At 47.5% G+C, this 24,776-nt stretch overlaps 1 protein-coding gene across 1 annotated transcript; it reads left to right on the plus strand.

Moving 5' to 3' along the window:
* Positions 1–432: 432 nt before the first annotated feature.
* On the plus strand, positions 433–23,158 carry NR2E1 (nuclear receptor subfamily 2 group E member 1). The gene is made up of 9 exons (XM_054489996.2): positions 433–1,199; positions 5,879–6,024; positions 9,247–9,334; positions 10,913–11,148; positions 12,506–12,652; positions 14,729–14,825; positions 15,213–15,362; positions 15,951–16,056; positions 21,669–23,158. Exons 1-9 carry the CDS (start codon positions 1,175–1,177, stop codon positions 21,829–21,831), a joined length of 1,158 nt encoding a protein of 385 aa, XP_054345971.1. The 5' UTR covers positions 433–1,174; the 3' UTR covers positions 21,832–23,158.
* Positions 23,159–24,776: the final 1,618 nt, after the last annotated feature.

Raw genomic sequence — 24,776 nt, forward strand, 5'->3', positions numbered from 1 at the left:
CCCAACAGAAGGGGCACCGGACCAAGAATGAACCAACTCACATGGCCATGTCCGGCGCGCACAATCACACGCCAGCACACAGCCACCCAATTTCTTCCGCGAATCTATCTGGCACTCTGGGAGAGGGGGAAAAGCGTTTTGAGAAAGCCCCGTCACCCCTCCCCTTCCTTCTTGCCGTGAAATATACGAATTCATTTTTATTACGAGCCGCACCGTCCTCACCATCACGCACTCACAGAGCCACACTCCCATATTCACACTTTCTAACTCGTAAGCTCCGACAGCGACTGCATTTTCTTTGGGAGCCGCTTGGAGGTTCATTAATATCATTAGCATTTAACCCCCTCCCTCTTCCCATCCCCTCCCCGCACATGGCTGACGTCAGACCCCGCCAGGAGTTGGGGGAAAAGCTAAGTGGGCCAGGGACGCCCTATTCCCCTCCCCGCGGCTGCCTGTCAGAGCGCTTCTGGAGATATTACAGAGGACCCAGCCCGCAGCGACAGGCACAAAGTCACGGGGTAATGAACTTCGGGGACCCTTCGCCGCTGCGTGCGCGGCTCTCCCCGGAAACCCGGACCTGGCCGCCTCTTCCCTCGGAAGATTTCCCAGCAATCTAGTTTTCCCACTCTGCGCTCGGGTTCCGGCAGCGCGGAGCCCGTCTGCCTCTGAGACTGCGGTTGTGTTTTCCTTCTTTCCTTGGGAGACCAGCGGTCGGCAGAGATTGCCCACACTCTGCATGCCTATGTAGAAGGAGAGATTGAAGACTGAGTGACAGGAATGGGGAAAAAGAGGGATTTCGCTCCGTAGGAAGGCCATTTTCGTGTCTCCATCTCTGTCTTTCAACATCCCTCTCTTGCTGTTCTTCCTTCTTCTTCAGTCTTCCTGTCCATCTCTCCATCTGTCTGTCCATGTGTGTGTCCATATCAAGCAGCATTCCCAGCAGCTGCGGTTTTGCAAGAGCCGGGAAGAAACTTAAGGATGCTTAAATTTCCACTGTGGAACGAATTCTGAGCGCCCAGGGAGCAGCGCAGCGCGCGAGACACCCACCTGTCCCGCCCAGGAGCCTTGCAGGCTGGAGGGCGGCTGGAGAGCGGCGGCGCCCGGCGGCGAGGCGGGCGCTGCCGGCCGGGACTCGGGCAGCGCCCACCAACCGCTCCGCCCCGGGACAGCCAACATGAGCAAGCCAGCCGGATCAACAAGTGGGTACCTCTCGGGCCGCCGTGGGGCCTAGGCGCGCAGCCTGGGGCGGGCGAGCGGGGAGGCTGGGGAGGTCCTGCCTGGAGCGCTGCGACTCTGAGCCCCTGAGAGGGACTCCAGCGGGCGTGTGCCTTCGGCCCAGCCCTGTAGACCATGAGGTGGAGCATTTCGTGGTGAGGGGAGAGCTGTTTCGTTGCCTCTGGATTGCTTGATCCCTCCGTCTGGTGCGGTGAGAAGGTTACGACCCGCGCAGCCCACCAGTCGGATGAGTTGTCTCCATTTAGCCGCCAGGTGCTGGGTGGGGGGGCCATGGGGGCGGGAACTGGGCCGCAGCTCCAGGCGGTAGCACAATAACACACTCGCTCAAAACTCCGAGCTCCAGCGCGCAAAAGCAACTCTGTGCAAAGCGGATTTTGAATGGAATGCTTTGCACCCCGTTTCTAACTATTTCAAATAATCCTGCAAACTGGGAAGCAGAAACAATTTAAAAGTCACATTTTCCTTAATCCTAAATCCGCATAGGTCATAACTGGGGAATTTAAAGTATGGCGAACCACTCTAGCAAAGAGAGGACCAAATCCCTAATCCCAAGGACTTTTCGAGCCGGAGCCCAGCAGAGGCAGGAGTGCGAGGCCTGCTTCCTCCGTGCGCTTCTCTCCTTCCTCGAACTTCCTTAGCTGCCGGCTCTCCGAACGCCAGGCCGCAGCTGACCTCTCACCACCCCGAGACTCAGGAGCGCAGGGCTAAGTGTGTGTGCGAGGGCATTTGCTTGCACCCTGCTTGCGGAACCCAAGAATGTGCAGGCCCGAGCCAGCGTTGAGCAGGCGCGACCACGGTGCTCAGATCTCCCGGGGGCATTTCAGTTCCCGCCATCCCGTGGCCCACGGCTGCGGGCTCCAGGGTCTGAGGCTGGGGACGACCGTTGCCGCCGCAGTCACCATATCCCGAAGTTGCCTTGCTGCCCGTGTTGTTTTCGCAGATAGCATTTTTGGCGCTCTATGCGTTCCTTCCCGCCCCCTCCCCCTTTCACTCGCCCTCATTGTCCTGAGTCTTTGAAAGTTGGGAGAATCGGAGATACTTCTGAGGACTGGTAATGAAGTCTCACTTAAGTGGGATGCAATTCCCGCCCTCCTACCCCACTCCAAGAAGGAGATTGTGTTTTCATTTTGTTTTGCTTTGGGTGCTGACCTTTTAAAAATTAAAGTAAAATGAACGTGAACAAAAAGAAAAGGAGAAATATTTCAAGCTGGGGCAGAGGGAGCAGAGAAGGAGCCCTCACCGCGGCCGGAATGCAGAGCGGACCCTGGCGCAGGACTGGGTTTCCCTTTAGGCTCGGGCCTACCCTGGCCCTCGCTGTTGGAATCTCCAGGAGGCAAAGCGACCTCGATTTTTGTTGCCCGCATTCCCGGGCGTGAGTGTCCTTCCCAGGAGGCGCAGGAGGCCGTTTCTGTTGCATTCTGAGCCTCCATTGCAAAAACTGAAGCCCGTGGGTCTCGGCAGGCCTCCTAGTTCGCTCGCCCCGGGACAGGCCCTCGCCTACACCCCTGGAAGTAAGGAGCCCCGGGCTCTTTCGTCCTTTTCGGGGTGTGGAGCCCCTGGGGCCCTTGAAAGGTGAGGCCTCAGAGGCGAGGGAGGGGTGAGCGGGGAGCTCTGCCCGCCTGCGGCTGCGCCCCCGCTGTGGACTAGGAGGCAGGCCAACCCTCCGGACTTTGGGGGAAAAACCACAGCGGGCTCCTTGAGGAAACTTTGGTCGTTCTAACTTCCCAAGAGCCTGAGTGAGGCCTTGGAAGCCTCCAGCCCCGGCTCAGGTCGGGACGCGGCTGCTGAGCTTTCTCAGGCCCGCAGGACAGCGGCCCCCGCCTGTGGCGCCGCTGCATCTAGGCCCTTTCCAGACCGGTGGCGGCAGCCAACCCGAGACCTGCGTCCCTCGGGCCCGGGGCAGCGAGGAGGTCGGCGCGCAGCGGGCCGGGTCAGGACTGGGTCGAGCAGCCAGAGCTGCAGCCCCCCGCCTTGCCCGGCTTCTCGCGGCTGGAGAGCAGAGCGATGTCACCCGGAGCCCCGCCTGGGTGGTAACGAGACCCTGGCCAGTCACCCCTGCAGCCCAGACTAACTTCTTTCAACAGCCTCTGATGGTAATTACAGTAATCGAAGCTGCCATATATCTTTAGGCAATTATGACACACAAAAAGCCCCGAGGGGACCCCCTGGCGAGGGAAGTTAAGAACGGTTTTCCAGCTTCAGGAAACTCCGGCTCGCCTCACGTCGGAGCTCGCTCGGCTTGCTAAATGAGAGGAGCTTTGCAACGGGGTCAACCAGCTTGTCTCGTGACCCCAAGTCACCCTAACGTGGCTGGGTGGCGGAGTCTGAGGCACAGACCCGCTATGCCCCGGAATTTTCGCGTCCCTCCCTCCTGGGCCCCGCCCCAGCCCGGTTGCCTGTTTCTAATCTGCCCCGGGAGCCGCGGCTCGGAGGTCTGCTCAGAGGCAGGACTCGCACTGGTGGTGGCCTAGGGGGCAACAGTCCGGAAGCTCGGGCGGGGGAGTCCGAGGAGGGGCCCCCACCCTGCACTGGTCTTCCCTCCACCTTCATCGGGTTCTCCAGAGATGCTGTCATGGGCCTCCTGTCCGGATGGGAAGTGGGGGAAAAGAGACCCCACCACTGCTCCTCCCACTCACTCATCTTGGCATCTTCAACAGTGCCACGGGGAAGAGGACAGCTGGGGTGACAGTACTGCTGGGCCCCAAACGTGGACCCTGGAGCGGTCAGAGGGCGCGTGTTAAGCAGAGGATGGTTGTAAGATATGGAAACCAAGTTTACTGCTTCCAGAGTGAGTGCCGTGCAGCGCAGCTCCAGACCCGGTTCCTGAGAGACCAGGAACTCCCTTGGGCGCAGTGACAGGCCCGAAGGAGTGGAGGACAAGACCCGCTGTGCCCTCGCCTGGCCCTCTCCAGCCCCTCCCTCCCACAGCACAATCTCCCCTCCCGCCCTGTGGGAGGGGGGCGCCGAGCCGGTGGCCGCCGCGCCGCGCGCCTCCCCTGCCCGCCTTTGTCGCCGTCCGAATTCCCATGCTACTCTTTTTGACGGGTCACTGGTGGCTCTATAGGCAGGTGCTGCCGCGGGGTTGTAATTATCCGGCCGAGCCTGGTCGTTACCGAACACCCCCCCACCCCCAAGCACGGTCCCCCGCGCTCTCCCTCCCCCACCCCCTCCACCTGAGACGAGTCTGGGACCCACGGTGCAAGCTCGCCCGGACGCCTCGGGTTTCAGGAGGAAGTTTACACCTCCGGTGCCTCGAGGCCCTCCCCGCGCCACGCCCTCACCTCCCCTGCTCCCCTCGCCCAGACGTTTCACTGCCGCCCCTCCCCACCTCAATCTCATCGTAGTCCCCAACCCAAGCGCTTTCGGCAGCAGTTGTCGAATTTCAGGGAGGCCTGAGGCCGCTGGGGCCCAAACTGGAGGCCTTCGGATAGGTAGAAGAGAAAAGCAAGTGGATTTAATAAGTCAATTGTTATCAACTATTGTTATTTTTAAAATTAAAGTGTTAATTAAGTTAACAGTTTAATACTCCCTTTGTTTTGCGGGAGGAAGCATTTCTAAGTCCCTATAAACCGCTTCAGGCACTTGTTGGACTCTTGAACCTTAGAGAAAAAGAATCCCTCCCTTTCTAAACGGCCAGATATTACCCTCTCCCTGACACTCCTCCAGGGTCGGTGGCCACCCCAGGCTTGAAGGGATTCCAAGGAAAGTTCTCTTGAGGTAGGGTCCATGGGGGGTGGGGGGGATACAGCCTAGATAAATCAGTCAGATTCTTAATAAAAAAAAAAAAAGAAATCAGGCTCAAAGAGCACTGGAAAAACCGGGAGGAAGAGACCCACACAGGACCAAGTGCGTGGAGGCCAGTCTTCTAGGGAGAAAGGGCTTAGGAAATGGAGGGAGAAGGACGCCTGTCCCAAGCTAACCCGACAGGGAACCGACAACTTGCGTCGCTCCCCTCTCTCTTGCCTAGTCCCGAACCACTTTGCGGAGAAAATAATTTTTTCCTAAAAGAAATAATTTCTCTAAAGCGACTCACCAAGCATTTTTTAAATAGGTAAAGCGAAAGTTGGCCAATTACCACTACCCTTATTATCATTAATAATCCAAGTATTAGCATTACAATAATAATCCTAATAATAACACCGCCCGGCGGAGCTCAGAGAAAACTCGATTGCCTTCCAGCTGCCATCCCTGGTTCCAGCCGTGTTTGTTTTTCTTCTTTTCCCTTTTACATTTCAAGTTTGTCTCCTCGAGCGCTCACTAACAACTTTCTCTGTTAAATGCAAAAGCGAAGGAGGGAGGCGGCCAAAGTTTCCGCGGAGCAGAAAGGCAGTGGAGGGCCGCACTGCCGCCCGGGCCTGCTGTCATCTTTTATTCCAAAATGGGTCTCGGCGATTAGAGGAGACCCAAATACATGTAGCGGTGCATGAATAATGCTCATTGTAGGAAACTGACACTTGCTCAAGGAAAAAAAGTTTGGCTATAAAATCACTTCATTATTTGCTTTTACCGCAGCTTCGGTGCTAATCCCTTCAGAGGTCAGATTGCTTAGCATCTCTCTCTCCCTCTCCCCTTTTCTCCCTCTTCTCCGCCCTCCTTTCCCTCTCGCCCCTTCCCCCCTTCCCCGTCTTTCCTGCGATTTCAGGCCGCATTTTAGATATCCCCTGCAAAGTGTGTGGCGACCGCAGCTCGGGGAAGCACTACGGGGTCTACGCCTGCGACGGCTGCTCAGGTTTTTTCAAACGGAGCATCCGAAGGAATAGGACCTATGTCTGCAAATCTGGAAACCAGGTACCTTAGCCAGGGCTGCACTGCTCGGCTCCGCTCTGCTGCCTCCTCACTCTTTTGTTTGTGCCAAGGCCTCCTCTGAGTTTCCACGCAGTTGAGCAGAGACCCGGCCCTGACCTCTCCCTTCCTCTCCCCTCCTTCTTGCCTCAACTGTTGGAGGCCCTTTGGCGGGGGAAAGGCGGGAAGAGGTAAGGGAAGATATGAGTTTACAGGAGGAAGTCTGAAGTCCTAGAGCCTCCCTACACTTTTTTAAAATTATTATTATTCTGATAGATTTTGACACTGGGTAAGGCCCACACCCAGTGGCTCTAAAGCCGGCCCAAGGGACCTAAAGAATTTAGCATCTAAACCACAAGTAGCAAGCAGGAGAAAGAGCTTTGTTACTGTGCCTGCCTACCCCACACTCACTCCTAGCAGCATCAAGCTCAGTCCCCTGATCACTTGCCTGGGATGCAGAAGTAAGTGACACACAGACATCTGAGTCAAGGTCACCACCACCTTTAGCCGAGACCACCAAGTGAGTGCTAGCCACTTGGAAGAGAGGCAGTGCTTTCTGAAGGGTTGTGCCTTTTCAACTCCAGAGAAGAAGGGCTGCTCTGGAAGTGGGCAGTGGGAATTCAGCACCCATGTGACCTTAGCTATGCCTTGTCAGAAAAGGGCAGGGTGAGGAAGAAGAGAAGATTCAAAAGGAAGGTGCAACTGGGACCCTCCTCAAGCTTCCATATCCCTGTCCTCTTTCTCTGCTTAGAATTTGGGCCCAGTCGGTTGTTTTGGTCTTGAGTAGGCAGAACTGTCTCAAAGAGACAGAGGAATCTGGCATGGGCTGAGTATGAGCCAAAGCTTCTAGAAAGAGTGAGCAGAACCTCTTGACTCAGTTTCCAGCTCAGTAATAGGCTGATTTTAACTAAGGAGATCAACCTTCTGGTCCCACACTTTGCCCTCTGCTTATCAGCGACTCAGACCCTCAGTACAGAGGTCTCTATTTCACTCTTGGAAAGATCCCTGAGGATGCATTAGTCAGGAGTCATCCTTTGGTAACAAAATAGTAAAACACTTTTCACTAATTAATAAATATAGGGTACATGTATACACATGCATATATTGTCTGCTGCTAGTGAATTGTTCTGACGTCTTTTTCTGAAGTCATGTCTGCTCATATCGTTTTCTAATAGTTTTGGATTAACCACAAAAACAGAAGATATTTGCGTTGAGATAAATTTTGCTCTCTAGCCCTGTTATCTGTTTAATTGGATACTGTATCAGTTTCTAGCTTCACCATATGGACACATCACATTTTACACGCATAGGACTGTATCCCAATAACTCCACAGGATTGTGCGATTACTGGGGGTTGTCAGATTTGAACCAACTTCTACTTAGATTGTCTTTTGCTTTTATGCAGCGAACAGAATTGGAAAATCAAGATCTCTGATGTTGTGCTTGATCTTTTAAAAGGGGATGGCTATCAATTCAAGCATATTGATATCAGTCCAAGTGCTTGTAAAGGACTGATAATAGACTCATCAGGCCTGGTGTTCTTCTTGCAAGGAGAGTAAATGATCAGAGCTGAGGCGTTTTTCCTTCTCTCTGGCGCTAGATATTTATATACATTTGATCTGATTTGAAGACACAGTTAAGAATTTATGAAGGTTTCCATTTTGCATTTGCATGCTTATAAGCATACTGGAAAGATACCATCTGAGGATAGATATATGATTACATTTAATAATAAGTTTTAAAAAGCCTATTTACAATGAACTATTACATTGGCCAGCAAAGATGCCCTAAACAATTCCCTTTGGACACCAAAATTATTTCCTTTCTCTCTTATTCTAGGATTAAATTATATTCCAATTTATTATTAACAGTAATGAGTACATTTAGAAATGGATATGAACATCTGTCCCACCTTTATTTTAAATAATCATATTTTAAATTGGAGAAGTGTGAACTCATAAAACTGCATTCTAATGTGTAATTTTCCCCTAAAGGGTTTCAGGGGGAGGAAAAACATACTTACTCCAACTCCAGAGTATATGAATTTTTGAGATTATGAAGCAAAATAAAAATACATTTATTATCTTTCTTCTCACTACAAATGTAACAGTAGCAACTTCTATAAATATAGGAGAGCACACAATGTCTTAAATATTTTCTGTGTATAAAACTCATGCACATGACTCTTTACGTATCCCTCAGTAATGTGTCCCCTCAGTAATGACATCTAATACTGAATAAATTCCAAAGGAAACTTTATCTGTAGATTTCCTCTTTCAATGGCTAATGTTTTTTCAGAAAATTGCATTAGGTAAAACATCTATTTTCTCATGCATCTCAGATAAATATTTCTAAAGAAGTGACTACCTTTATTCAGTTACCATGTTAACAGTCTCAGCCCATATTATCATTTAGTCTGACAGTCCGTCACATTACCTTCCTGGTCCTGTTTACATGGTGAGCATTTCTATATTTTGCTCAAGCCTTGAGCTCTTCCTTTTTCACCCTCACCTTCTCTAGGCCTTGCCCTCCTAACCTGTCACCTTCCAGGAAGGGCTGTGTTTCTATGCACCTGGGCCGAGGCTAGTCTTTAAGGCAACTCTCAACTTGCTGATAATAAGGTTGGCTTCATACAAAAGCAAAAGTGAGGTAATAGGAGAGTGAAGAATAAATGGGAGAGATTTATCTGATAGATAAACGGGCTCTCCCAGAAAGTGGCAGAAAGAGGTAGACTCAAGTACTGAAAGCAGAAAGAATCGTTGGTGGGAGGGCGGTATGGCGTGAATCCTGACCCAAAAACCAGCTGTTAACGGAACTCAGAGGCCTCCTTCTCTGGGGCCAAGTCGCTGTCTTCGGTCCTGAAGTCTCCTCCCCGTTTCACCACTCCGCGACTGGCGGAGGTTCCCCTAGCGAGAGCCCCGCAGGCCTGCGGGGTCTGCCAAACCCGGCTCTCTAACCTTCACCTGCTTGGAGAAGGACGTTTCCCCCTTATCCGCTTTCTTGGGGTCCGGGACTGGCCCTCTTGAAGTAGCCTGGGACGTCTCAGCCCCTTCTCGATCTGGCGCTGCTCATGCCCAAGGCCCTCGCGTTTTGCAGGCCCAGGCTCGGGGCTCCAGGGCCTGCGGCCAGGCAAAGTCGCGCCTCCACGCCGTTTTCCCGCCCAGGTGCGGGCTCCGGGTCTTCAGCCTAAAGGCCCAGGGGACCGCTGACCCCCGCACTCTGTTCCAGGGAGGCTGCCCGGTGGACAAGACGCACAGAAACCAGTGCAGGGCGTGTCGGCTGAAGAAGTGTTTGGAAGTCAACATGAACAAAGACGGTAATCAGTGCATCCCTTTATTCCAATGTTGATTGAGTAGTAAGTAAATTATATGTACAGAAAATACATGGCACTCCTATGCATGTAAATCAACCCCGGAGCGCTTCTTTCCAGATGCTGGGAATTGGCCTCGGGCTTTCAGTAGTATCCTTCCCGTCTTTCAGCAGGAGCCGCTGGCGACCCTTAGAATTCCCCAGGGCAAGACCCATGCCCACATCAGGAACTTGCGCCCCACAATCATCTCCACACAGGCAGCGCTTGGGGGGACCCCATTCTCCAGGGCACCGGCGTGCATTTTCTGCCTCCGGTCCTAATTCCTCTTTGCAGCCCTTCATGGCCACCCTTAAGCCTGCTAGCCTCCACCAGGATCTTAAAGTCTGGATAGTCTCACGGGGAGGAGATCATACAGGCTTGAAGATCGCGGTGTGTTGAAAAAGGGAGGGCAGAGACGCGAAAAGGCGGAATTTCCAGCCCCCGTTTGCAAATTCTCCAAGATGCCAAAATCAGTACGGCCATTGGGTCGATGTGAGTCCAGGGCCTTCTCTCTGTTGTATAGAAAAGAGGGACGGGGGCTGGAGAGGCAGGGTGACGCCCGTGGGTGCCTCGGACACCCAGCTCTCCCAAGGCTCTTAAGCGCGCAACAGCAAGAACCAGGACGTCAGAGTGCTTCCTGGGCCTGGAGCACGGTCCGAGCTGCGTCCCCCGCTGCAGCCTGTCGAGGGCGCCCCAGGCCCAGGCAGGGGGCGAGGGTAATGGGCTGGAGGACACTGTGGGGCCTGGGAACAGGGTGCGAGTGGGTTTTGCTGTGAGGCGGCCCGGGCCGGGTGGCAGCTCCAGGAGGAGAGAGCCCCTTCCTCTGCGGCGCAGGAAGCCGGAGGGAGCGTCCAACCTGTTGAACTTGTGTATTGACAAGTTGTCAAGCTCGGCGGGCGGAAGATTGCCCTGAATTAATTTGTTTGTTTAAACTGTTGGTGGTAATTGTCACATCTCCCCTGCCTTTCTCCAGCATACTCGGAGACGGGTTCTCCCTCGTTCCATTCCCTAGCAATCCCGGGGCTCGGGTCCTTTCCTCCTGCGGCCCTCGAAGGCCAAAAGCTATTTCTGTGGGGGCGGGGCCTGGGCGTAGGGAGGATTGGTCTTGGACGGAGCTGGAAAAGTCTGTGCAGAGACGAGGTGTCTGGCGTGCGCGACGCCCCCTCTTTTTTGGATGGGGGCGAGGATACCTGGCTACTCCAGCCCAGAGGGTCTCTGGTTTCCCTGTGAACCCCCTTCCCTGGTGGGGAGGAGCCCTGGACCGAAGGAGAACACACCTAGTCTTGCTTGAGGCTCTGCCATTATCGTGGCACTTTGAGCACGGGCCCCTCTTCTAAGCCTCAGCTTCCGAATCTATTCAGTGTAGTGGTTAGACGATCTCAGAATCCCTTCCTCCCTCAGATTCCCTCTCCCTTCTTCTTTTCACCTCTTGGGCGATTTTGCCTGCCCAGACTTGACATTGGGGCGGGGCTGAGGGGAGCGCCGCAGCGGCTGTGTCGCGACGTCTCTAATCGCCGGCATGCGTTTCTCTGTTTGCCTCTGCAGCCGTGCAGCACGAGCGGGGGCCTCGGACGTCCACCATCCGCAAGCAAGTGGCCCTCTACTTCCGTGGACACAAGGAGGAGAACGGGGCGGCCGCGCACTTTCCCTCGGCTGCGCTCCCTGCGCCCGCCTTCTTCACCGCGGTCACGCAGCTGGAGCCGCACGGCCTGGAGCTGGCCGCGGTGTCCACCACTCCTGAGCGGCAGACCCTCGTGAGCCTGGCTCAGCCCACGCCCAAGGTCAGCGGCCTTGCTGGGCCCCAAGAGACTCGTGCCAGCGAATGGAGGAGAGGGACGCACCCAGTTCTTCTGAGCTGTGATTGGAGTCAGGCAAACTGGGGAGAGAACTCCAGGGTGCTTGGCTGGTCTCTGCATGGAGCTCCAGCCCGCCTGCTCTCCCTTGTTCAGCCAGGGGTGCTCAAACTTGAGTGTACAGTAGAGTCAACCTCCGAGTGGCTACCAGTGTGCACTCCCGATCTTATCCCCCCAGAAATTCCGTTTCAGCAAGTTTGGGGTGGAGTCCAGGAACCCGCACCTTTAGGAAACACCCACTGGTAATGGGTGATGAGTGGAGACCTCCTCTAAATCCAGACGGCAGCCTCAGGTGTTCCTAAAGGCTAGAAGAACCAACGTTCATTTTTAGAGGAGTAGAATTGGCTACAGCTGGAGGAAGGGCTCCAGAATTCCAAATCTTGGCATGTATGATCTTGGGCAAAGCCATGAGTTTCTAATGCAAGAGCGAAATGTGGAGATCACACTGTTAGAACAGTATGAGGAATCTGAGTTCATTTCCCATGCTCCCCTCACCTACTTCTGAGGCAGGCGGATTTACAGCAGGGTTGATTCCATAGGAGCAGGGCCACAGCCTGAACCACCTGGAAAGGCTGCCACCTAAGGCCTACCCTTCAGGCCTCCAGCTGATACCTACTAACACCCCTACTCCAGGCCGATGAGGGCCTAGGATCTCCCTCAGAGGAGGGCCAGCTGCAGCCCCACACTGCAGGGAAGCCAGACACCTGGGCACATGCACACGCACAATATTTAATATTGCTTTCTTACCCTTGATGTGTATAATAAGCTCAGGAAAGTAGTGTTATGAATATGTTGTCAGTTATGAATGGGAATGCTCTGTGAATGATTAAGATGTCTAATTGAAATATTTCCATAATATACTAATCCTTTCTAAAAATACTCATATGCATATTTGTGTTTGGGATGCCTATTAATTTATACTTTTTCACATCTATTTTTATTTACACAAATGCAAGCAGCTCTTGTCTAAATTGGGAGCCAGGCTTGGCACTTGGCTCAGCCCAAAGAAAATTTGCTGCAGGGGATAGAAAAGCCAGAGGACCCTTTGGAAGGGAGAGGCTCCCAAAGAGTGGAAATAGACCTCCCCCAACCAGTATTACTTTTCAAACTCTATAGATAGAGATGTTCGATTTTTTTACCCACCAATGTCAACTGCATGTTTAAGCAAAACATCCGAATTCTTTTTTATCCCCTTCCTTGCTTTAATTAGAAATTAAAAGTTTGGTTCTTCTTGCAAAGCTGTGGTTTCCTCACTTCCAGGTGTCTTTCTTTCTCCCCCACCCAGTACCCCCATGAAGTGAATGGGACCCCAATGTATCTCTATGAAGTGGCCACGGAGTCGGTGTGTGAATCTGCTGCCAGACTTCTCTTCATGAGCATCAAGTGGGCTAAGAGTGTGCCAGCCTTCTCCACGCTGTCTTTGCAGGACCAGGTATGACCACACTGAGGCCTTGGGAGAAAGAGAGCTGGGAAAGAAGCAGTAGCACTCAGCCTTATAAAACTCCCTCCATCCCTGGGTAAACCACCCAAGGCAGGCATCCATTCTTAATAGCAATGAGGAAACTACTTGTTTTTACTTGCTTCTTCCCATGGGTTCAAAATATCTACCTATATGATCCTTAGTAAGAAACGTAATTACATTATTTCAGAAAAGCTGGGTCCAGTCTATGAAAAACACACATACAAGAACATTACCTCTTTTTGTTTGATTGAAACAGCAAATATAATCTCAAATTTTAAAATTGTAATGATTTTCTAAAACTATTGATGAAACAATGTTTTACTAAGAACATTGGAACTGAGAGAAGTAGAAGATGGTAAGAGTATGCCCTCATGAGATTTTTCAGAACTGATGTTATTATTTTATATTCCCAGCTTTACGTTCTCCATTGCGATGCTCCCAGTTTTGGTCACTAATTGATCAGCATGTAAGACCAAGGGGCACAGTGCACACCTCCTGTAGGCTAGGATCTTCCTTGATTCTTCATGTACTTTTAGACATTTTGTAAACAAATAGGCATTTTGCATAATTCCGTGGTTGTAAATGACATTCAGAGGAAGAAAAAGTGTGTGCAGCAAAACATTGTATTGTACTGAGACCCAGAAATTTTGTTGTTAGGAATATCAGAAATGCTAACATTTTTCTAACCTTAAAGGAAAGAAAGAAAATAAAGTGTTCCCAACCATTGGCTGTTACCAGTGCATTCACAGGAATTAATGACAAATTTTCCAAAAGGCTAATAAGTAGTTCTAAAAGCAAAGGATTTATTTCTTCAATTCATTTCATACCTAATTAAAGCATAATAGTGCCCCTTTATATGAAGTATGTTTCCTACAGAAAGATCGGGCAATGTGCTAAAAGCATTTCATTTTCTAGCATGAGATGTTCTTTTTTCATGGCCTGCCCTTTCAAATATGGCCAGAATTAGATATTGTTTACCTTGCATTTTACAATTATTTCCTGTACTTGATGCAATAAAACTAAAAATAAAACATTTAAAAAATTAAACTCTTTGGTCTAATTGTGATTTTGGTTATAAGCCTTCATGATTCAGCTCTTAGCTCCCAAAAGAAATCCTTTTACATAAATCATTTAGAGTAGACTGGCTTTTGAGTTTTGAGATTTTTTAAGGTAGTTAGGTCCTATCTTTGACCAGGTTTACTGGTTAGCTTTAACCATTTGCTGTTTGTGTGTGCGTGAGTGTGTGTGTGTGTAGATTGGCTATTTTTTTTTTTTCAAAATAAGTATCTGTATACTCTCACCCAAACAAAATTTACTTACTGTCTGCCACTTAGCCCTTTGGTAGAAATCCTTCGACAACAAGCAACCTGCAGTGAAGTGGAATCTGGTGTATTAATTTGGAAAAAGAGACAGATTTTCATTTTAAATATTCAGTAGCACACTTTATTAGAATAAAATTGACAAGCACCTTGATGCTGTCCATTTATGGGTCTCAGAAAAATCAAGCAGTGAGACGAGGAAAACTCAGCAAAACCCGATTAACATAATTACACCCTGATTTCCCCCAATGCCTCTTGGGAATTAGTGATCTCTGTCTCTCTCCCAGCCCAGCCCCCTCAACCCTCCAGGAAGATGGGGACCCAGCTCTGCAAGCGTCTGAGGAATCCTCAACCCTGCTAATAGCAGCATTCTCTGTGAGGGGAATCCACCTGCTGAGCTGCTGGCATTTCATAAAGCCTCGCTCTCTAGAGGAGCTTCTAGGTGGTCAGGAATGGGTGGATACAAGGACAAGAGGGGCAAATCCTTTTCTGAGAGAAGGAAACTTTGGAGAATTGGAATGGCTGACTCTCAAATCCATGTGCATATCTATAGGCACCTTTTCAAAAGGAAAATATGGGAAAATAAGGGAAAGCTAGAATATTCAGAAAAAATTACCAAGACAGGCATTTAAAACACTTTTTAAAATAATGGAAATTTACATAGTGAAATTGTTTATAAATTTATAAATTACACACTATATTATATTATACATCTATTGTATGACAGCTGATGCTTTTGGAAGATGCTTGGAGAGAACTGTTTGTTCTAGGAATAGCACAATGGGCCATTCCGGTTGATGCTAACACTCTACTGGCTGTATCTGGTAAGAATTGCACAATTTAATGACTTTGTTGTAGAAATTACCATAAAAATACATTACTGAAAAAAGAACAACATGTAAAGAATAACAAATTCCTGCTGAACAATAGAGTATACCTGTCATTTATAAATCTATATTTAAATGCAAATAATGTTGTTTTGTTGTATTCATGACTGCTTGCATTGTTATTTAAATGCAAATTACTGTGTTTGTTATCATCCAAGAGAAGATTTTATATTAACTTTCATACAATATAGCCGGTTTACATGGAATCAGATATCTTAGAGTGACAATTGAATAGATATTGATATGCAGGATTTTGTCAAAAATCAATATTAAATCATGAAAATGCCTTCATATTAGGGTATTTATCCCATATTTTTATTCTAGGCATGAACGGTGACAACACAGATTCCCAGAAGCTGAACAAGATCATATCTGAAATACAGGCTTTACAAGAGGTGGTGGCTCGATTTAGACAACTCCGGTTAGATGCTACTGAATTTGCCTGTCTAAAATGCATCGTCACTTTCAAAGCCGGTAAGCAGACACAGACCCCTGTTTCTTCTCCTTCCCCAGTTTTGCCACCTCACTAATTCAGCCACCTCGAAGTCTGAACTGACCCTTGCAAAAAGAGGTGACGGTTTTCAAGGGAGCTGATACTCTTAATCTGGACCCATTTTTTATTGCTATGGGAACCTGCATGTTCTGCTGGGCATCCACTTCCAGAGAGGTGCATTCCCAGACCCAATTTCTTTTTTTCTTTCTTTTTTTTATTTAAAAAATTTTTTTTGAGATGGTGTCTTGCTCTTGTCACCCAGGCTGGAGTCCAATGGCGCCATCTCGGCTCACTGCAACCTCTGCCTCCAGGGTTTAAGCAATTCTCCTTCCTCAGCCTCCCAAGTAGCTGCGATTACAGACATGTGCCACCACTCCTGGCTAATTTTTGTATTTTTAGTAGAAACAGGGTTTCACCATGTTGGCCAGGTTTGTCTCGAACTGCTGACCTCAAGTGATCCGCCTGCCTCGGCCTCCCAAATTGCTGGGATTACAGGCGTGAGCACTGCGCTTGGCTCCCAGATGCAATTTCTATGCTGTCTATCACAGTTTCCTGGTCTTCATTTCCAGTTCCTACACATAGTGGTTCTGAACTGAGAAGTTTCCGGAATGCTGCCGCCATTGCAGCCCTTCAAGATGAGGCTCAGCTAACGCTCAACAGCTACATCCATAACAGGTGACCCTTGTTTGCCTTGAACATGTACTTAAGAAAATTGCCTCCATTGTGAATGCCTGAGCAGGCGGTAATAAGCCAGTTCAAACATTGTGACTAATTATCTTGTTGCCAGCCAGTTAATTTAGGGAGAATCCATGTCCTTACCTATCTCTCAGGGTGGGTGAGAGGAGCAAATCTAATTAGATGAGCAAAGTGAAAGCACTGTCAGACATATTACAGTTGTCCTGGTGGAACAAATTGATCCATCAAAATAATGGAACAACATTTGTGTGAATGGGTATGGAGGGGTCAAAAATGAAGCCTAGGCTGGGCACAGTGGCTCCCAGCACTTTGGGAGGCCGAGGCGGGTGGATCACAAGGTCAGGAGATCGAGACCATCCTGGCTAATACGGTGAAACCCCGTCTCTACTAAAAAATACAAAAAAATTAGCTGGGTGTGGTGGTGGGCACCTGTAGTCTGAGCTACTCGGGAGGCTGAGGCAGGAGAATGTCGTGAACCTGGGAGGTGGAGCTTGCAGTGAGCCAATATTGTGCCACTGCACTCCAGCCTGGGCAACAGAGCGAGACTCTGTCTCAAAAAAAAAAATGAAGCTCAAAATATAATGGTTGGTATGTGAGAGAGTGGCCACATCATCCTTGAGAAAACACAGGTGCCTTTCTTCAGATGCCAATCTCAAATAAAAGGATGAGAGAACTTTCCAGAGAGGCTATCTTTTTTTTGAGACAGGATCTTGCTCTGTTGCCCAGGCTGGAAGGCTGAAGTGCAATGGCATATGAGCATGGCTCACCGCAGCCTTGAACTCATGGGCTCATGTGATCCTCCGACCTCAGCCTATTGAGTAGCTGAGACTACAGGTGCCTGCCGCCATACCCAGCTAATTTTTTTTTTTTTTTTTTGAGACGGAGTTTCACTCTTTCACCCAGGCTGGAGTGTAGTGGTGCAATCTCGGCTCACTGCAACCTCCGCCTTCCAGGTTCAAGCGATTCTCCTGCCTCAGCCTCCCAAGTAGCTAGGATTACAGGTGCCTGCCACCACACCTGGCTAAATTTTGTATTTTCAGTAGAGATGGGGTTTCACCATGTTGGCCAGGCAGGTCTTGAACTCCTGACCTCGTGATCTGCCTGCCTTGACCTCCCAAAGTGCTGGGATTACAGGTGTGAGCCACCACGCCCGGCACACCCAGCTAATTTTTAAAGTTTTTGTAGAGACAAGGTCTTGCTATGTTGCCCAGGCTGGTCTTGAACTCCTGGCCTCAAGTGATCCTCCCACCTAAGTCTCCCAAAGTGCTGGGATTACAGGCCTGGGCCACTATGCCCAGCCTAAAGAAAAGCCATCTTTTCACCTATCATAACTGTTGTTTGGCCTTGGTGACTGGTATCTGTTATTTTGTGTCATAACATCTACCAGGTTACTTCTGGCCATGCAGGGCCCACAGGCAGAGGCTGTTTTCGGCTGTTTGTAGGAACTCTCAGACACTGGGGCTCCAACAAAGCTCTTGCTGTCCCAGCACTGGGCAAACCCATTAAGAAGTATAGACTGGGGGCTGAGGTGGCTCCACACCTGTAATCCCAGCACTTTGGGAGGCCAAGGCAGGCAGTTCACCTGAGCTCAAGAGTTCGAGACCAGCCTGGGCACAACATGGCAAGACCCCATCTCCACCAAAAATTAAAAAAAAAAAAAAAAGAAGAAGTATAAATTGTATTATGCCATTTTAAAAAAAAAAAAAGCCAGGCTTTTAAAGAGAAATGGAATCTTTCTAGTTTCCTGAGTTAGGACTGGTAGATTTGAAGTTAGAATAGAGTTACTGTTCTCTAGGCTGATTTGAAAGGAACCTGCGAAAGCTCAGCTCCATAATCTCAACATCAGCTATAGACACTGTGTGGGGAATAAATATATCAAATGGGTAGAGGCTGTGGGTCAGAGAAATCCCAAGTCAACTCTGTCCATTTGGGGTGATACCACTTCTGCTAGAGTCTCCCTATTTCTATCATAAACCCTTTTTTGAATACTAAATGAATGAAACTGTTACCTGTCCATGGAATATCACTGAAACTATGTTGACAGATAGTGCACCTGAATATGTTTTTTCAAATTAAAATGCCAGGATTTGAATTTTAAATGCATATTGAATTACAGAATATATATAGTAGGCAGTTAATATTTGTTCAAAATTATTAAATGGAGCAGTACATAATCTGGGTGCTTCTACTAACTTGTAGGCCGGGCACAGTGGCTCACACCTGTAATCCCAAGCACTTTGGGAGTTCAAGGAGGGCGGATTACCTGAGGTCAGGAGTTCAACACCAGCCTGACCAACATGGTGAAACCCGTCTCTACTAAAAATAGAAAAGTTAGCTGGGCATCATGGCATGCACCTGTAGTCCCAGCTACTCGGGAGGCTGAGGCAGGAGAACCGCTTGAAGCTGGGAAGTGGAGGTTGCAGTGAGCCGAGATTGTGCCACTGCACTCCAGCCCCAGGTAACAGAGTGAGTGAGTGTCCGTCTAAAAAACAAACAAAAAAATTAAAAAGACAAAAAAAAAAAAAAACCAAACTAACTAACTTGTATGTCCTAACTGACCTTTGACATTTAGAGCCATTATAGTGTTAAGAACTTACAGATGAGAAGGACGTGGTATCCAGTTATTGATCTAGTCAAGCCTTTGCCAAGTACTGGCCACGTGCAGGGCTGCAGGTGGGCGTTATGGGATACCAGAAGGAGCAAGACGCTGCCCCTTACCATCGCAAGAAGTGGGCAGCAGTGTCACTCCAATCCAAACTAGAGAAGAGAGGAAAGCAATGTGGGGAGTGTGAGAGATGAATCCTAGTCAGCGGGAGTGAGGGACAATCGGAAAATCTGAAAGTCTGATGGGCGGAGGAAAGAACATGTGAGTTGGTCCTTCAATGGGAGCAGGATTTCAGCAGGGGAGAAGGTGTGTCCTGAGAGTGGTGGAGGAGCTGGTAGGGGTCCTGTGGGAAGTGCCAGAGAGGTGAGTGAGGAGGGGAGCCTGGTGTGCCAGGAGCTGCTGATAGCGTGGCCCGAGAGAATTTAACCGTGGGTTAACAACAGCCTATTTTAGAGAAATGGCAAGTAAACTACATCTCCCTAACACCGCAAAAGAAGAAAATTATGTGTGAAAAAAACACATCTGCTTTGCCATGGAATTCTTATTATTTCTATTAAATATTAGAATAGTAAATATTAAATAAGTATCTTATTTCTTATTAAATAATGGAATTATGGAATTTCTTATTTCATGGAATTCTTATTTCATTCTGATATCAGCTACAGCTGTAATTTAATATTTATATCTAGGGTCATACATGTGACAAAAATGACTACGCCTTATTTCTTAGCCCTTCAAATCAGTGAACACTTTTTCCTCCAGCACTTTCCTGTCTAGAAAAATAAAACCTGAAATAGAAATGAAAAGTTAACATGCAAACTGAAACTGAGCCTAATTGTATATTACAGCTCTCTAAGCTATTTCTCTAATTATCCAGGACGTAAGGAGAAGGCTAGGAATTGACATTCCACACAAACTATATTCTATAAATGAAGATCAAATATGCAAATCCATAATAGACCTAAAACACTTAAACCTAAAAGAAAATCCAATTATTGATGCTAATGGATGAAGACAAGGGCATAGGTATTCTAAAAAATAATTTTGATTAGTCAGACTATCTCTCTCTAACACACACACACACACACACACACACGCATTGTTTTTGTTTTGGATGCCCAGGCTGCATTGCAGTGGTGCAATCATGGCTCACTGCAACCTCTGCCTCCGAGGCTCAAGCAATTCTCCCACCTCTGCCTTCTGAGTATCTGGGACTACAGGTGCCCAGCGAATTTTTGTAGAGATGAGCCCTTGCTATGCTGCCCAGGCTCATCTTGAACTCCTGGGCTCAAGCGATGCTATTGCCTCAGCCTCCCAAAGTGCTGGGATTACAGGTATGAGCCACCACACCTGACCTCATACATTGCTATTGTTTCTGGTAGTACAGTATGCTACATGTAATAGACAATTAATTTTTGTTGACTGACTAACCAACCCTTTCCCAACTAGAGAATAAAATAAGTGGGAGAGTAGATGAGTGGGTAATCTATTCACAGAAAATCAGGAGTTGGTTGTCTATGGATTCCCCCAAATTCATCCTTTCTGAAGGTGATTATTTCTCACAGTGGTTTCTCACCATGGGAAATGTTCAGCATGTTGGGTGGATGCTGCAGATGGCAGAGGTTGTCGAGGCAGCCACTGCCTCTGACTCGCTGCAGAATTATCTCTACTATGCCTGGTCCTGGGAAGGGAAATAGAGCTGTTGAAGAGAAGTGGCCAAGGTGAAAGGGAGACATGGATTTGGGGATTACTTTCCAAGAAACATTAGAAATACATTCAACAAGGAGAACAAGTGATAGGATTTAAGTATTTTTTTTTAATGTAGATAAGCTTCACCATTTCCACACCACACTACTAGATGTGGTCTGGTGGCCCCTATTCGCAGGTGGTCATGAAGCTGGGCAGTGAAAGAGCCAGCTGAGGTCCTGAGAGGCCCAGAATGAACTATAAGCCTTGTATTCTGTGGAAGAGAAGGACTCTCATGTGCCCAGAGCTAAATAGACAAGCATGAAAGTTGCTCCCCTGAACTTTATTTGCAGGGTGGAGTTATCAGGCAGTTAAACACAGCCACCTGACTCCTTCGAAGGAATTTTGATATCCCTTAGTTTCTAGCACCTTGTGGCCTGGGTTGAACCCAGCTTAGTCACAGATGTGTATCTCGGAAGTTCAGTTTTTTAGGTGTTTCATTTCAGTGGAGGGAGCCCTCCTTATGTATATTGATATCTAATTCTAACTATTGGCTGAAGAAATATCAGGGCTGCAGTGAGGAGGTGGCTTGCAGACATCTAAAGGCAGCAGAAGATTGAACTTGCACATCTGAGCACCGATATATGTTGGACATCAAGAGAGGAAATTGTTAAGCAATTTCTCACATCTTTAATTACATGCCAATTTCATTGACATGAGAGTTGGGTGGCACTGCCACCCAACAGAACTTAGTCTTTAATTTGCAGTGTAATAAGGATGGAATTATTCCTGAGAGAGACTAAGTATAATGCCTGAATAATAATTTGGAGAATTGCTTAGAAAAAGAAGCCATTTTATTTGAGGGAAATAGCCTTGTGAAGGAGTCCTGAGAATTAGAAAACATGGGTTCTGTTGCTAGCTTTATCCTCAACGCCCTGGTCGTTTTCTATTATAGAAAGAAAAGGTTTCCATTATGGAAACCTTAAATTTATTATTTGGCTTAAAATTAGTATTATGTTTCTTAAATTTCTTTTTTTTCCCAAACAAAATGCAATCCTTTTGTTAATATAGAGAGAGTGTCCGTGTGATTTTGGCAGCATCATTTATGGTCTCCCTGCCTCAAGTAGTCTACCTGCAAAACAGGGACAACAGTGCCTGTCCAGAACTTTGCTGCAGGGATACTGTGTTATTCAAGAGACCTAGATGAGCAATGCTGGAGATGATGTGTGTTCCAGTATAAGACATTAGTTTCCATGAGTAATGGCCTCTGACCTTGTTTTCATGGCTTCTCGAATTCCAGATATCCCACTCAACCCTGTCGCTTTGGAAAACTCCTGTTGCTTTTGCCAGCTTTACGTTCTATTAGCCCATCAACTATAGAAGAAGTGTTTTTCAAAAAAACCATCGGCAATGTGCCAATTACAAGACTGCTTTCAGATATGTACAAATCCAGTGATATCTAAGCTCACAAGGTACCCACTTTTCAGGATGGGACAGTATCAGATGAACTTCAACCCATGGAGAACAAGCCTCAACTAACAAACCCTTCAGGAAGCATATACCGGGGAATGTGTAGCCTTCAGGAAAAAAATGCCAATTGACACAAAGCATTCCAGTAGCTATGACCTGCCGCCCTGACCAGGGTAGGGTGGCTGGGAAGGAGAGAGGTGCAACAGGACCGCCTGCACTGAAAACTCACTGCTGCCATGCCCTGGGAGGGGGCAAACTGGGGGTTGCCACAGGCCATGCCATTCTGCCTCTTACCTGGAAGATCAGGCTGAACGATCAAAAGCTGAAACATAAGTAGTGCTTTCTCTTCCTTTTTAGCATATAAAGTTTGGTAACCAAATATAGCTCTGTGTATAACATCGTACTGCGGCCTTCAAAACTACGTTATGTTGGAGCATTTATTTTAAAAATAATGGTAGGTTTTAAATTAAAAGTGTTATCAAAAGTTTCCCCTCTATTGTAATACATTATTAAGTGGCCTTCAGAACTGAGTTAATAAGTGAAAAGTAGCTTATGCCATGTGATTTGCTCTTTCTCTATCTTCTTTTTTCTTTTCTTTCTCTTTCTTTTGTTCTTTCTTTTTCTTTTTTAATACCATAGGCCAGGCAATCTTGTCAAAGGAATTGGTGGACAAAATGAGATTCTCACCAGGACTTCAGGTTGGATAACATGTCAAAAAGAGAAGAGCTTTACTAAAAGAACATAAGTCAAGGGAGGATGAATAAAAACAGCAAAACCAAATAAAGTGGAGATGAGTGATTGAGTGAGGTAGATTGCTGTCCCGTTAACATAGTGCTGAAACCAAAGGCAGTGGGGGTCCAAACTCGTGGTGCAGCAAGTCACACCGGACAGGAAACGAATATGGACGTAATTGCAGAAGGAACTTCAAGGAGATGAATGCTAAAAGGGTTCTTGATTGATCCATTGCTAACAGCCTGAGACTCTTCAATGCCTTTCTGAAAACTGGTTTCTAGTAAAGCCTTGAATGAACACACACACACACACACACACACACACACACACATCGTCCTACACTTTAAGCTGCTCCTTTGGTATGACTCTATACTTATGGAAATGTAGAAACAAACATTTTTAAATAGCTGCTGTACTTTTCACATTTTGATTTATTAGGTACTAGCACTGAGGAAAAAAATTCAGCACTTGGACTATCATAGGATGAGTAAAACTTTTCTTGTACAAAGTGAATTAACTGATTTGTGAAGTTAAAAGGTTGTACTCATTGTATTTACAAAGAATAAAAATATATTGAATTTAAATGAACTCTTTCTGATTTCTTACCCTCTCTCCCTGGCTGGTTCTCACCCACCAGAAACAAGGTAGGGGCAGCAGCTGGTGTTAAAACTGAAGCTCGGAACACTCCAGCACAGAGCCTGCAGAACTGAACTACAAAGGCAATTTCCTTCTTACAGTGAATACCATTTGGAAAATGATGAATAAAGAAATAAAACATAAGATTCTGTTCTCTACAGCTCTCAAATGTAATTGCATCTGTTAGAAAAATTGCTGTGTGAGGAGGAAGGAGGCCGATTAACAGAGCCTTCGTTCCTTCCTCTGTTTCTAACTCTCTTGCCAACATTTCAATCCTGACCAGTCACTTGAAATCATTTAATGATCAAAAAGATAAAGTATGTTAAAGTTCATATGGTGAGTAAGATGTGGAGGGAGCAGTAGCAAGGTCATCCAGATGTTCCCAGCAAGTCTTAAGGCACGGGTCCCACAAGCAAAGGCCAGAGATGGAAATCAGAGGTGCCCAAGGCCACAGGCACTGTGGACTCCTTTTGAGTGGCAGCTCCAGCAAGAGATGCTCGTGCCTCTGCTCTTGCTAAAATGGCCTTGCAGACTGTATATGTGAAATTTCAATCAGCCATGCACTTCTTGTCTACTTATTCTACAAAGAATGAGAATTGGTCTTAAACAAAAGCATAGTACTCAAAGATTGTGTAAGAATGTCCCTCACAACACTGTTCGTATTTAACAACTTTAATATCCATTGACAGAGAATAGGTACATTGTGGTGAATACAGACAATGTTATCGTAGGCAAAATGAATGGCTAGAGCTAATCAACATGGGTAAATCTGAAACACAGTGTGTTTGTGTGTGTTATGGGGAAAGTAAATTGCAGAGGGCACATACAGCTTGGTATCATTTATATAAAGTTTTACAACCTACAGAACAATACTAGACAATGTTTATGGGTATGTAAATGTATAGGAAACATTTAAAACAGCATGAGTATTATAAACACTAACTGCTTGATAGTGGCTACTTCCAAGAAGAGATGGGATGGGTGAAGGGTACTTACAGGACCCTCAAATGTTTCTGTAATGGTTAATTTCATAAGAAAAAAATCTCAAACAAATATGAGATCAATGACAAGATTTAGTAAAGATGAGTGATGGGTCCAAGGCTGTTCATCTGTGTATCAGTCAAGTTTTCCTTCAATAATACTGAATAACAAACATCCCTCAAAGCTTACAGCAACAAACTCTTATAACTTGCTCACAGGACTGCCAGTCTTGTGTGGCTGTGCAGGGCTTGGCTGGGCTCAGCTGGAGCTGACTCCAGGCTATAGTTTGGGTTAAAATATGCTCCAGGGAGTCTGGGGGAGGTGACTCACACCTATAATCCCAGCACTTTGGGAGACTGAGACAGGCAGATCACAAGCCCAGGAGTTCGAGACTAGCCTGTGCAACAAGGTGGAACCCAGTCTCTACTAAAAATACAAAAAATTAGCCAGGTGTGGTCACGTGCACCTGTGGTCCTAGTTATTTTGGAGGCCAAGGTGGGAGGATCACTTGAGCCCAGGAGGTCAAGGCTGCAGTGAGCTGTGATCGTGCTACTGCACTCCAGCGTGGTGACAGAGTGAGACCCTGTCT

This window comes from Pongo pygmaeus, chromosome 5 (assembly GCF_028885625.2).
Source record: "Pongo pygmaeus isolate AG05252 chromosome 5, NHGRI_mPonPyg2-v2.0_pri, whole genome shotgun sequence".
NCBI lineage: Eukaryota > Metazoa > Chordata > Mammalia > Primates > Hominidae > Pongo > Pongo pygmaeus.